Source organism: Dioszegia hungarica (assembly GCF_025882075.1).
Source record: "Dioszegia hungarica strain PDD-24b-2 chromosome Unknown MKK02contig_11, whole genome shotgun sequence".
NCBI classification, from domain to species: Eukaryota; Fungi; Basidiomycota; class Tremellomycetes; order Tremellales; family Bulleribasidiaceae; genus Dioszegia; species Dioszegia hungarica.
Window position 1 is genome coordinate 10,001 of NW_026515771.1, and position 12,688 is coordinate 22,688.

Consider the following 12,688-nt stretch of genomic DNA (forward strand, 5'->3'; position numbering starts at 1 on the left):
CATCATGTTTCTTTCAATGATTCGTGTGTCTCAGGCCGGTATCTTCTCATCGCAGTCTCCCATTCGTCTGTAGCGTCAGTAACAGCCTCAGTTCCGGGGGCAATCCAGTCAGTCCCGGGGGCGAATCTCAGCTGGTTCCGGGGGACTTTGATGATGTCGGGACCGACTTTTGCTGCGGGCCAGATAGAGATGGATGGGCGGCAGTTATGGGACCGTGAGACCAACAGCTATAATAGTTACTCGTAGAGCCTACCTCGAAAGTCGATATCTGAGCTGTTTGGGTCATCGTATGTGTGAGGGTTCCGGGGGCAGCTACTCGCCTTTACATGAGACCACACATATACATGGACCTGCTATTGTGGGTCACATCTGCGTGTTGCCACATGTAATTTACCACGCGCCTCCGCTGCCCTGACCATCTCTTTCCTTCTATCCAACTCTGCGGCCCACCTCTCCTTACACAGCGCAGGCGCTGGAACAACTACGAAATCAAGTAGCGGTTCATACTGATCTGCACCGATACCTTTGCTCAAAGGTGATAGCGACCTCGCATCTGATCTCCTGTTAGGACCCATACCCCAAGCATAACCGCCCATTCTAGCACTCGCATACATGATCGTACAAGTCCACCAGCCCAGGAGTCTTCCTGCTGGATACATGCTTGAGCCCCGCTGGCTCCAGCTAGCCCCTGCTAGATCAAGCTAGTCCCCGCTGGCCCAAGCTGGCCCAATGTTACCGTAGGGAATGCCTCAATCAAATAGCCACTTTTAGTTAGACTTTTATATCTCCGTATAGTCCCGCTTTTCACTCGTAGTTAGTTAGTCAGCGTTAGCCTAGCTTTCTCTCTTCTTTATCTCGCTCTCGCAGTATTGTCGCTAGTATCTCAATGCAAATAGACTAGTCCTAGCATATCACTCGCCCAGTCACCACCTCCCGTGACAGCCAAGCTACCCCCAGTTAGTCTCCCGCTGGATCCAGCTAGAACCCGCTAGAACCAACTGTATGCATACTAGAACCCAACAGCACCCCAGCAGGCCCCCAGCAGGAAGAGATAGACGGGAGGGATCCAGAGCCAAGGAGTAGACTATGAAAGGGAATTATTTCGCATCGAATCGATTCTTCTTCCCAAGAATCAATCTTGTCATAAGTTACATAGTTAGAGACTTAGCTTAGCTTGATATATCACTTGCTTCTCAGAACCCAGTTTAGTCCAGTCCAGTCCAGTCTATCACTCCTCGTCCCTCGTCGCTGAGCCCATCGCCACCCAGTCCAATACAAGTCCAGTGACTAGTTGTTACGACCCTGCAAGGTTACGACCCTGCAAGAGAGCAGAGAGGAGAGTAGTGAAACCGGCACAGAGCAGAGGGCAGAGCAGAGGGCAGAGCAGAGGGCAGAGCAGAGGGCAGAGCAGAGGGCAGAGCAGTGCTCTGAGACAGAGCCGAGATCTGAGACATTGCTTACTGGCCAGTATAAGCTGTGGAGCAGAGAGCAGAGCAGAGCAGAGCAGAGCAGAGCAGAGCAGAGCAGAGCAGAGCAGAGCAGAGCAGAGCAGAGCAGAGCAGAGCAGAGCAGAGCAGAGAGCAAAGAGCAGGAGCCGACAGCAGCATAGACAAGCGCCTCAGGAATATATAAGGGAGACCATCCTCCTCTCGTTCTCCTCTTTCCATGGATCAAATTATCAACTTTACCTAGTCAGATCTTAGCCAAGACACTCTGCACTAGTCTCAAGCATTGCCTGCGTGGCCCGACAAGGCACGAGATCCATCCAGGCCTAGATTCTATCAAGCGCTCTAACTATTGTTGACTGCCGATCCCTCAAGTCCAGCAGACGCACTCCCTCTCGTCCGTGCGTCTCAAGCCTGCCACGTTACGATCGTCGTTATCCACCTAGTCCCAGTAGCCTCTAAGATCGCTAGTACAGGTTCGTAATAGTATGTACTTATATCTATAAGCTTCACAATAAATATACTATTACACATCTTCAAAGTATTCGGCCGCGTCCTGTAGGTCAGCTTGATTCGAGACGCAGACAAGTCACAGATACACTCACTTCTGCAGATATGGTGGGGTCAGCGAGACCGGCAAGTGTCATGAGCAAGATTTCGTCGAGTATTTTGGCCTTTTTGGTCTGGATGATATTGGCTGTCCGTAATTCTTGACGGAGACGGACTGCGACGGGATGGTAGGCGTATTCGGCGGGACAGTTGGCTTGGACCGTGGAGCTGAGAGGAGGGACACTGCGAGTCAGCTCAAGCACAAGCCAAGGAGATCAAGTACTGACGATGTGCGGTCTACAATGCAAAAGTTGAGAAAAGGCATCTTGGTTGAGAGATGCGCACATGGACCCCGCCGGCTGGCGACTGAGTAGTCTTTCTTCGGATGCAGTATTCTTTGGAAGGCGAGGACCGGCCCGCAGGCCTGACAGGGCTTCAGAGGGGCAGCCTTTGCTCTTTTCGCCTTGCCTGCTCCCATATCCCCACCTTTGCAAGCGGGGCACAAGAGGTTGGACGAGCTCAACTTGAATGAGTTGTCTGGGGTTCGGACGCAGGTGGATAGGAAGAGTAGATCCCGTTCTATGCGTCAGCATTGCCCCTTGTTCTGTAATCGAGCGAGAGCGAGCGGCTCACCTTGACAGTAGAATGGCTCGGTCTCGAGTGTATCGGGAGTGGCTGCAAGTCAGCATCATGACCACTTGTGGAGATGGAGACATACTGTATTTCTTGGTACTGATCGAGTTGTTATATGCGGAAAGGAGATTGCCTAGTGATCAGCTATACTCCATGACTTGGAGGGGAAGTCCAACTCACTCGCTACAATCGCCCATGTATCTGCGCTGCAGACTCGACCAAGAACGGGACTGATGACGGGTTCGGAGGGGTAAAAGACCACATCCTGGAGATCAATCCGGTACTTGGGGAACGTCGAGTGTTGGGAGATTTGATACGAGACGAAAGAGTGCGAGGAGGGTGGCTTCAATTCCTTGGGGAGGAGGCGCCAAGCTTGGTCGTGTTCCGACAGTTGAGCGATGGCGTCTGCGCGAGCCGCTGCGCCAGCCGCTGCGCCACCCGCGGCAGCCGCTCTAGCGAGTTGACCCCGTCGGATGTTGAAGTATCAAAAGGTAGGCTAGCCCGCCCCAGGCGATGCGAGGGAGTATGAATTCCAACATCGGATAGCGTCGTCGGCCGCTTTCTGCTTCTGCGCCGGCATCCAACGCGCACCTGGCGGGTCAGCTCAGCATTGGCTTTGAAAGGATGGAACATACGAGTAGCCGCACTCTTGGTCGCGGCCTCTGCCTTCTGCGCTGGCGTCCGTCTTGCTCCTGATGGTCAGCTCAACCCCAATCACCAAGCAAGAAGGACTCACTCGCCAGCTTCAGATTCGCCTGGTGATGCTCCTTCTTGTCTTCGCTCATGCCCGCATGGCCTCTTTTGATCTGCCTCGACAGCACCTTGGACTGCAATGTGTCAAGACGGGGGTTCGTTTTTCCTCGCCAGCGAGTGGGGTGAATAGGTCGGCGGAGTCGGCGAGTCGAAGGACATCTGGAGGCAGATCGTCACGGGTATAGACACGGCGGCTCTCCTTCTCTTGCCTTCGGCACTGGACGAGAGTCTTCGTGAGCCACCGGGGGTCGGCCGAGCCGGAGGTGGGGGTAAAGGAGTTGAGAACCCGGTCGAGTTGCGGGACGGGTACGGAGGAACCGGAGAATTCGACCATAGCTTCGATGACCGTATCCTGAAGATCAGCCAGTGTCTGTAGCAAAGCCGGACGTGAGACTCACGGCCAACACGCCTAGGGGAATATAGTAGTGCGGGTTGCCCCTCTTGGCATGAGACATGGGGGAGATATGAATGATGGCCGCCCGTAAAGAGACAGCAACGCCCTTACTATCCTTGACCAGGTATAGGTCGAGCATGGCGTCGCGACCGGGGGGAAAGTTGAGGTGGGGGAGGGCGGGGCACGGTACCGGAACCTTCATGTGCTTGGACGTATATCCCGGAGCCCATTGATGGATCTCCGAGAGAACTCTCGCACGGGTTTCCCCATAGCAACCCGAAATCCGACCGTCGTTGCACTCTGGTGGATCGAGTCGCGGTAGAGGGAGAGCGACTCCCCCACGATCGCCCAAGTGGCTTGCTGGGTGAGGGTGGGGTGGGAAGAGGTAGGACTGGCGGGAGAGGGGTCGAGGGACGGAGATGGTACGTGGAGGAGGGGGACGGCGCGGTGGAGAGCACGGCGAACATCAGGAACTGATCCGCAAAGACGTCCGGGTCGGACGTCCATACCGGGAGAGACCGGTATTGGCGGTCGTAGATCTTGGGCAGAAGCATATCAAAAGCGGCCTGACCCGCGCCACCGTCATAACCCTTCCTGACGAACGTGCCCATGGTGAAGTTGGGCTTGTGCAGGACGTATTTGCCGTCGTGGTTGGGCGCCCAGTCGGCGAAGAGCGAGGTGAGCCGACCGGGATGACCGTTCGGGGGTAGGATGATCAGCTAGATCCCCGTCTCCAGCATGAGTACGTACCGGACCATGCCCGCGAGCTTCAGACCAGCATCAGCTGCTATGGCCTGAGACGAGCCGGACCTGAGCCCTCGTCTCCACCTCTGGCGCTATATCTGTGGCGGTCTAAAGTCTCCCCACAAGTACAGCCATACTTTCGAAGTTTTCCAGCGCTCTGGGTGCGATATTTGGGACCCCGCCGCCCGAGACTCGGTCTGTACGAGGCACTGCCTATGACGTGAGGGAGCCCCGAATGATCAGGCGTCGTCAGCCGTTAGCCTGTTCCTCTGCTTCTCGATATAGGCGAGCACATCCTGTGGGAAGCATGCTCCACGCGGACGCCACACCCAGCCCACATCCCAGATGAGAAGTTGTGAGTGCGCCAAGACGTGCAGCAAGACAGACAACATCCCTGCCGACAGCAATGGCTATGAGACAGCTTTCACGCCTTCTACATACTCAGGTGTAGGGCTTATTGTGACGGGGTAGGGGACGAGGTGCTGGCCGTGGTGTGTGACTATTACATGTAATACACAAATGAGGTTATACAATAGCGTATGAGAACTCCTATACCACCAATCCTCCATCTTATCCTTCCTCGGGACGCCTCGCGGATGAATTTGATTCCGTGTTTCCGTGTATGGCGCGTTTGTGGGTGGCGAGAGGGATATGGTTATACTACCCCTCGACACACCTCGTACATCCGCCCGGCCCGGCCGCCCAGCCCCTTCACCGGCGTGATCACTCCTCTTCCTCTCGCCCTACCCCCTCGCCAGACCGGACCTAACTCCGGAGACGTTTTCTTGATGGACGGATGGACCGGGCCGATAGAATAGCTGTAATGAATATATCAGCAGACCAGTTAGCCTTGTTAGTTCCCCATCTCGCTATCCCTTTATACTTGCCATATACTTGTACATGCACTATGTAGATCAGCCCCGCATCGCCACTCCTGCCCGTCACCGCGACAGATCGGCAGAATCTTCGACGCGCTGCCGGGGCCGGACGGGAGAGTGTGCGCGAGGAGCTGATGGAGTGGAAGTGGGAGGGCGAGTGCGACGGTGAGCTCTCTGCGGGGCTTGGTACGACCGGACTGTTGGGGGTCAGCGAGATGTCCCCTGCCTGGGACTCCATGGATAGGGAGATGACTCACCACGCTCCTCTCGCGGGATTTGCGATGAAAGTAACGGAGGTTGTTTGGGAAGCCACATCTGGCACTGCGGACACTGCCACATGTCCCGAATGGCCTGGTGATCATCCGAGTCCGGCTCGGGGATGTCGTGCATCCAGACATGATGGTCCGCCGCCGTGATCAGTCCGGAGAGGTAGTTGAGGGGGTGGGAGAGGGATGTTAACGATGGGGACGATAATCCCGTGCGACTGGTTGGAAAGGATAGGCGAGAGCAGGTGGCAGTTGGGGTGCTGATCCCGAGAGCACCGGCGAGCCTAGGAATGATACCGACAACAGTGATCCAACTACTTCATGAGTGATATGATCAAGAGTAAGCAGAGGAATGTACTCACCGGAACCCGATCTGTGCGAGGGGATACTGAGGATATTGGAGCGCCACGACAGTCCGAATGTCCTCAGGAGTGTAATTGCGGTGGATGGTGATGAATCGCCGGAGGTCCAGGTCCTCGGAGTGGGCGAGGAGCAGCTGAAGCTGGGCCTGCGTTGAAGTTGTTGTTGAAGGAGGAGGAGAGCAGATCGGAGTTTGGTACAAGAACAAGCTGATTTATCAGTGTCCGACCATATACGAGACAGACAGCGAGCTGCATCGGTAGCAGGGCCCGTCACGGATCGTTTCCAGGAAACGCATGCCTACCGGAGGGGACGCTCGGTAGCGGCTTGCAGGCAGTTGGAGTAAAGATTAAGCAGGGTTGTCAGTAGCCGCCACGAGATCAGTAGTTATCGGTCGCATTGGCCCCACACCCTCTCCACGTGTCCGTGGGTAGCATATATCAACAACACCGTTAGCTAAGGATACAAAGCGTAATCGACCCCCGTCCGGATTCACAGCCTCGCCTCGGTCCTTGACCTGCCATCCGGGCCGCTCCCCATTGCCCATACCTCCTTACCCCATACAATCTCCAGAGCCTCCCCTATGGTGCGAACGAACTTGAACTCGACGTCTTGCTTGATAGAGTCTGGGATATCGGCCTCGACGTCCTTCTTGTTTCGCTCGGACATAAGGATACTGAGAGGTCAGCTCCAATCTAGGGCAAGCGAGGTTCGATCGTCCCGGGACAGGCGAGAAGTAGGCAGACATACCGTTTGATCCCCGCCCGATGGGCGCCCAGCACCTTCTCCTTGATGCCCCCGACCGGCGTGACCAGCCCCCTCAACGTGATCTCCCCCGTCATAGCCGTCGTCGGAGGTACTGCCCGATCCGAGAGGAGCGAGACGAACGCCATGACCATAGCGATACCTGCGGACGGACCGTCCTTCTTGATCGAACCTGACGGCAGGTGAAGCTGGAACATCAGCTTTACATTCCTCCTTGACTGGCACGGGAACAGATAGATAGGACTCACATGCACATCGACTCCCCTCATTGCATCTTGTACTCCCAGCTCTACCGCATGTGCCTTCACCCACGTGAACGCCAGGTCTGCACTCTCCTGGATGACCTCGCCTAGCCTGCCCGTACACCTCAAGCTCCCCCCGCCTGCCCTTGACCCCGGCTCGCCAGCAGATCGCTCTGCCCCACGTCCACCGTGAAGAGGCACAGTCGCCGCCTCGAGCACGAGCACCCCACCCATCCCGCTTCCTTGATAGCTGAGACCATGGACGACGCCTGGTGCAGCCGACGCTTCGCGCAGCTCTGATTCGAATCTGGGAAGGCCAAGTATGCGCTCGATATCGCCGGCTGTGATGGTGGGGTTATAGCTTGCCGCATTCGACGATAGAGACGTGTTGGCGGGGGTAGTAGCGGAGGGGACCGAGAGGGATTGGGAGTACTCGACGGCCTTGGCGCGCATGAGCTTTGCGATCTCGCGTTCGAGCGACCGGACGCCAGACTATAGGTCAGCCCTGACTTTCCGACGCAGAGGTAGACTCACTTCTCGTGTATAATCCTCAATGACCCGCCTCAATCCCTCATCATCGACGCTCACTAACCCCTCCTTCAACCCATTCTCCTCCATCTGCTTCTTGACCAGGAACCTCGCGGCGATCCGTACCTTCTCCTCCATCACGTATCCTGCGCACTGGATCACCTCGCACCGATCTAGCAGAGGAGCCGGGATGGTATCGAGGCTGTTTGCGGTAGCAACGAACATGACCTGACTGAGGTCGATGGGGACATCTCCGAGATAGTGATCGTGGAACCCCCAATTCTGGGCGGGATCGAGCGCTTCCAATAGCGCAGCGGACGGGTCGCCATGGAACGAGTTGGTAGAGAGCTTGTCCATCTCGTCGAGGAGGATGACCGGGTTGCTGACACCGACCTTGCGTAAAGCTTGAACGGGCAGGCCAGGTAGAGCACCGACATACGTCCGCCGATGACCGCGGATCTCCGCTTCGTCGCGTACGCCGCCGAGGGAGATGCGGTGGAACTTGCGACCCAAGCAGGACGCGAGGGAGCGGGCGATACTGGTCTTGCCGACGCCAGGTGGACCGACGAGGAGTAGGATCGGGCCCTTGTCGCGATATCCGCCAACAGGGGGCCCGTCTTCGATTGCGGGAGGGAGTGGGGCCTCGGCAGCAGCGCGCTCATCGGAAGGGATCAATTCGAGCAGTTCTGACGCCGTCGACGGGTCTATCGGTGCACCGTTGATGGAGGGAGCATCGGAGGAGGTCTTCTTCGCTTGTGCCACAGCAAAGAGTTGTTTTTTGAGCCTGTACGTCAGCTTGATCGCCTTGAAAGACGTCCTCCATGTGTAGGGAAAGGGAGGCGGGTTGTGAGGATTATGGTGCGGCGAACGTATATGAGCTGAGAGGGATAGATGGGATGAGCACCAGGAGATCGCGTACTCACCGATACACCGCCAGATACTCGACCACCCTCCGCTTCACCTCTTCCAGACCCTCATGCTCCTCCTCCAACCTCTCCCTTGCCACCTTCAGATCCACACTCTCATCCTCCGACACCCTCTTCCATGGTAGCGCCAACAACAGCTCGAGATACGTCTTCGCCACGCCGTACTCCGCGCTCTGGGGCGGAATTTTGCTAAGGCGTGCGAGCTCGCGGATGGTGGTGTGATAGACTGCGCCGGTCAATTCGGGAGTACGCCGAGCGAGGAGGGCGTGGAGAGGTTGAAGATCCTCGGGAATGGGGGTACCGCCGAGTGGAGGTGCTGCTGGGGCGGGACGACGGATGAGCGCTCGCGAAGCAGGCTTGGGCGGTCTAGGAGTTTCGTCTTCGTCCACGAGCTTGACGACGGCAGCGGTGTTTCCGCCTCCCTCCCTCTTCTTGATAACGTCCATCATTGCTCCTTTGACTCTCGTCGCCCTCTCGTCAACATCAACCAACCCCAGCATCTCGACCCTCAACTCCCAATCAAGCGCCAACACCGTTGCAAGCACATCGGCTAGCAGGCCAATAGGCATCTCCTTCATACGCTCGTGTATCTGCGAGGGGAGGAGTTGGGTCGCGGGCTCCCACAGGCCTGAACCGTCCTTGTCCCCGGATGCGAGGAGGGCGGCGGAGGAGTGGATGGTGGGTATCGGGAGGGAGTAAGTCGACAGGTAAAGGGGTACGCCGGGGAGGATAGAGAGGACCGGAGGTAGTGAGCGGGGAAGGCGGACTCGGGCTAGGCCTTCGAGAGTGAGGATGAAGGAGGAGGAATCGGTTTTGGATTGAACAATGCGCTTGATCCGAGCGGCTAAGCCATGAGTATCATTCTTTTTTAATGAGGTACCGATCCCAAAGGCGATAAGCGACGCACCTGTTGCCCATCTTCCTACCCTCCGCTCGATCTCGACGACCGGCACAACCCCCACAATCCGCTCCACTGCCCCCGCCTCTGAGTCCGGCTTCTTTGGGCTCACATGCGACCTGTGGCGCTTCGCGTTGTCGCTGATCGATTGGAGAACGACCGCCGCTTGTACAGCCTGGAGAGTGACCTCGATGGTGAGATGTGGGAAGAGCACATGTGGCGGCGCAAGAGGGAGAAGAGGGAGAGTGGCCGGGAGGAAGGGGGTGGACGACATGAGGGACCGGGTGATTGGTGGGATCTGCGCTTTCGAGCTCCCTCTGTGAGCCAGCGGCTCGATGTGGATCAGGCGCTGAGCAAGAATTTCTGCGCTGCGTGGACGTGTATTGGGTCTGTATATGGATGGAGAGAGCTGTACAAGATGTATAGATAGCAGAGTGGAAGGCTGATCGATCGAGCGAAGTGACATCTTGATCTCGGTATTTCCCATAGCCGAGGCCGAGGTGGGTGGCGATATTATTGGGTCCCCTCCATTAAAGTGAAAGTTGCTTCTTGTTCAGATATCTCCCCTTTTGCTCACACCGTTCCTCAAGCGACTGTCGATATCATCGCATCATGAAAGACCATCACCGCACCTCTCATTCACCAGTACTGATGTCATGAAATATAAGATTGAGGGGGCGGTTGGACGGCGCCTTGCGCAAAGCACCAAGCCTCATACTCTCCGGAGTCCGGACGCTGGTCAATTCTCACTATGGAAGCTAACGAGCGACTGACAGTATTGACGGGAACAGCACGCCGTCATCACTCCGCCAGGCCAGACAGGTCTCTTTGCCGGACTTAAGGTTCGCACAGATCGCCCGACGGTCGAGTCTCGACCGAGACGGCACCTTGTGTCAGCGCTATCCGCCCTCAGCACTGCGGAACATCAGCATCAGCGGTCAGTCTGGTCAGCTGCTCGTTTCCGGCCGAGGCGGATGACCTAGAGGCTACACATCGTGCTGTGTTCTGATGATGAATGATCGATCGCTTGAAGGCCCGAGTCAGGTACAGGAGAAGCAGAAAGACTCAGGATGAAGAGGAAGCAGCTGGATAAACGGATCTAATCTGGACCTTAGTCAGCCTGTGTCGCCATCGTCACACGTCAGTGTGCCGTTCGGCAACTGCTTCGGGCACGTCCCAATGCAGCATCAGAGGCTGCTTGATGGTGCAGAAGTGCCTCCGGCCGACTGGTTGGACAGTCAGCTGTATGAGTCCATATCAGCCGCAAATATCACAGCAGCAAAGAGTATCAGCATGTGATGAGTAACTGCATGCTAGTGGGATCTCCGGGACACAGAAGCGATCATTCTGTCAGCTTTCCCCCGCTCGCAACCGTGAAAAGCTTGCACCGCCTATCGGGACGCAGAATCCAGTACACCGCACGCGCGCACGATCCGCGGCAAGACCGGCATGCTTCTGCTTGCGGGGCATGGGTCAAGAGAGGCGCTTCGGTCCAACCCGAACGGGCACGATCTGCTGGTTGAGTCAGCTAGCCTGAAGGTAGGAGGGATTGCTGGGGTCCACGAGATCAAGGATCGAAGCTGGAGGTGGAGCTTCAGTAAATCCTCCACTGGGATCTCAAAGCATGTACGAGTCCGTAGACACCGATGTCAGACATGCAGCTTCCTGAGGTGCCGCGTGGAGACGTGGACCCCCCAAGCAGCTAGATCTGTACCCTGCGCCTGACTGCCATTGACATCAAGCGTGATCTACTGCGGAGTTAGCTTTTGTGCGATTCCAGATATAGGCAGAGCTGCTCACCCACAAGTAGAGAAGAGAGCCTCGCAATGCGCAGTCTAAGCAGGTGGACCCTGAGCTGGGGTAGGAGAGGTCACCTAGGAGGGATGCCAAATGGGAGATGACCATTGACGGAGGGGGAACGGGCGTGACGGTAGAGAGCGAGTGTGATCTCTAGATCAGCGCGACGTTTGATGGCACGAATCAGCAGCTCAAGCAGTGTTAAGAGCAGGTCTAATCAGCGCTGCTCCCCATATACGATCGATGTGGCGGTGCACATTGGAAAAAGTCGAGTTCCCAGGGTACGTGCACAGCTGAGCGCATAGACAGGGGTGCAAGGTGTGGGGCGGCGGGCGGCGGCGAACGGGGTGCGTTTGAGGGGCTTGCAGGTAGCGGGAGCCGGTAGCGGGTGGCGAGCATCGGTAGTAGTAGTAGAACGGACGAGTGACCCTGGATCATGAGCGACCAAAAATGTACAGATACATGAACAGCGAATGGAGCTTGGGACTGGTCGACACGTGGAACTGAATGCCGAGACCGGAACGGGGGTTAGCTGGGTGCAATTAAGCCACTGCGCGTGATCCTTGGACGTCGGAAGCTTAGCGAGAAAGTGACAGATCAGGAGCGGAAGGCAGATCATTTTCGGGTGCCGCTCCCGAAGATCGCGTTCCTGCTCGCCCGTGGCAAGTGGGCACGGAGTAGCTGCGGTGGCAGGCGGAACTGAGCGGTAGAGGAGTCAGCAAAAGGTGAGGAATGATAAGGTAGTCCGACGAGCATAAAGTGGAGCGCGGAGTCAGTAAGTCCGGCATGACCTAGTGTGACACCCTAGTGTGACACCCTAGTGTGACACTAGGTCAGTGTTGCATCAGACTTCCATGCGGATGGCAGAAGTAGTCAAGACCCGCAGCAGACATCGTAAGGCGCAGTATATCTCACGAGTGTCTACGCATGTTATCTGACAGTGAGGGAATGAGGAGGAATCCACTGTACAAGTCAGTCAGGAGCACGTGAGATGAGTAGCGGACCCACCTTTATCCGTTGAGACGCCCGAGGTCACGCTGGACCCGACGGCCTGTAGTAGCGACTCAGCTATCTGCCGACTGGTCATTCGACCTGTGCAATGCCGAAGACTTGAGGTGCAGGACGCTTTGTGTTGTACGAGGCTCAGAGAGAAAAATCCATCGAATGGCGGTGCCCGAATATGCGGCGCCGCGACAGTCGGAGGGGACCTAAGCGCTGATTAGCTAAATCTCTGAGTAACTTGAAAGCTAGACCTACAGCTATCCGGACGGAATAGCAGCTGCGCACAAGAAGGCTGTCACGACCGTTTCGGAGATGCCAAGTCCAACCATGACTCGAAACTTTCTTCATAAACTCTGAGCTATGATGTGTGAGCTTGAGCTCGATGAGCTTATGTTACTTGACGTACGGCTTCAGTGGTGACTCTGCGCCAAGCGATGTATATGGAGACGTACTGCAAGCCGATTCGACGTTGATACCGGAACCGACTGAGTCGTCATTGTCGGCCGAG

General features: G+C 56.5%; 4 protein-coding genes across 4 annotated transcripts; 1 reads left to right on the forward strand and 3 right to left on the reverse strand.

The window, feature by feature from the left end:
- Window positions 1-2: 2 nt before the first annotated feature.
- On the reverse strand, window positions 3-659 carry MKK02DRAFT_27761 (uncharacterized protein; the record flags this gene model as incomplete). Its single annotated transcript, XM_053087392.1, has 3 exons — window positions 3-227; window positions 254-320; window positions 451-659. 3 exons carry the CDS (start codon window positions 657-659, stop codon window positions 3-5), a joined length of 501 nt encoding a protein of 166 aa, XP_052944338.1.
- A 1,312-nt stretch (window positions 660-1,971) lies between these two features.
- MKK02DRAFT_27762 (uncharacterized protein) lies at window positions 1,972-3,913 on the reverse strand (the record flags this gene model as incomplete). The annotated part of the gene is made up of 10 exons (XM_053087393.1): window positions 1,972-2,001; window positions 2,051-2,237; window positions 2,282-2,573; window positions 2,628-2,669; window positions 2,713-2,760; window positions 2,808-3,077; window positions 3,263-3,319; window positions 3,364-3,425; window positions 3,449-3,732; window positions 3,779-3,913. 10 exons carry the CDS (start codon window positions 3,911-3,913, stop codon window positions 1,972-1,974), a joined length of 1,407 nt encoding a protein of 468 aa, XP_052944339.1.
- A 280-nt stretch (window positions 3,914-4,193) lies between these two features.
- On the forward strand, window positions 4,194-5,336 carry MKK02DRAFT_27763 (uncharacterized protein; the record flags this gene model as incomplete). The annotated part of the gene is made up of 5 exons (XM_053087394.1): window positions 4,194-4,452; window positions 4,498-4,713; window positions 4,804-4,873; window positions 4,940-5,009; window positions 5,055-5,336. The coding sequence occupies 5 exons, from the start codon at window positions 4,194-4,196 to the stop codon at window positions 5,334-5,336; spliced, it is 897 nt and encodes a 298-aa protein (XP_052944340.1).
- Window positions 5,337-6,514: 1,178 nt separating this feature from the next.
- On the reverse strand, window positions 6,515-8,929 carry MKK02DRAFT_16631 (Lon protease C-terminal proteolytic domain-containing protein; the record flags this gene model as incomplete). Its single annotated transcript, XM_053085661.1, has 6 exons — window positions 6,515-6,698; window positions 6,773-6,975; window positions 7,036-7,169; window positions 7,212-7,521; window positions 7,564-8,341; window positions 8,481-8,929. 6 exons carry the CDS (start codon window positions 8,927-8,929, stop codon window positions 6,515-6,517), a joined length of 2,058 nt encoding a protein of 685 aa, XP_052944341.1.
- Window positions 8,930-12,688: the final 3,759 nt, after the last annotated feature.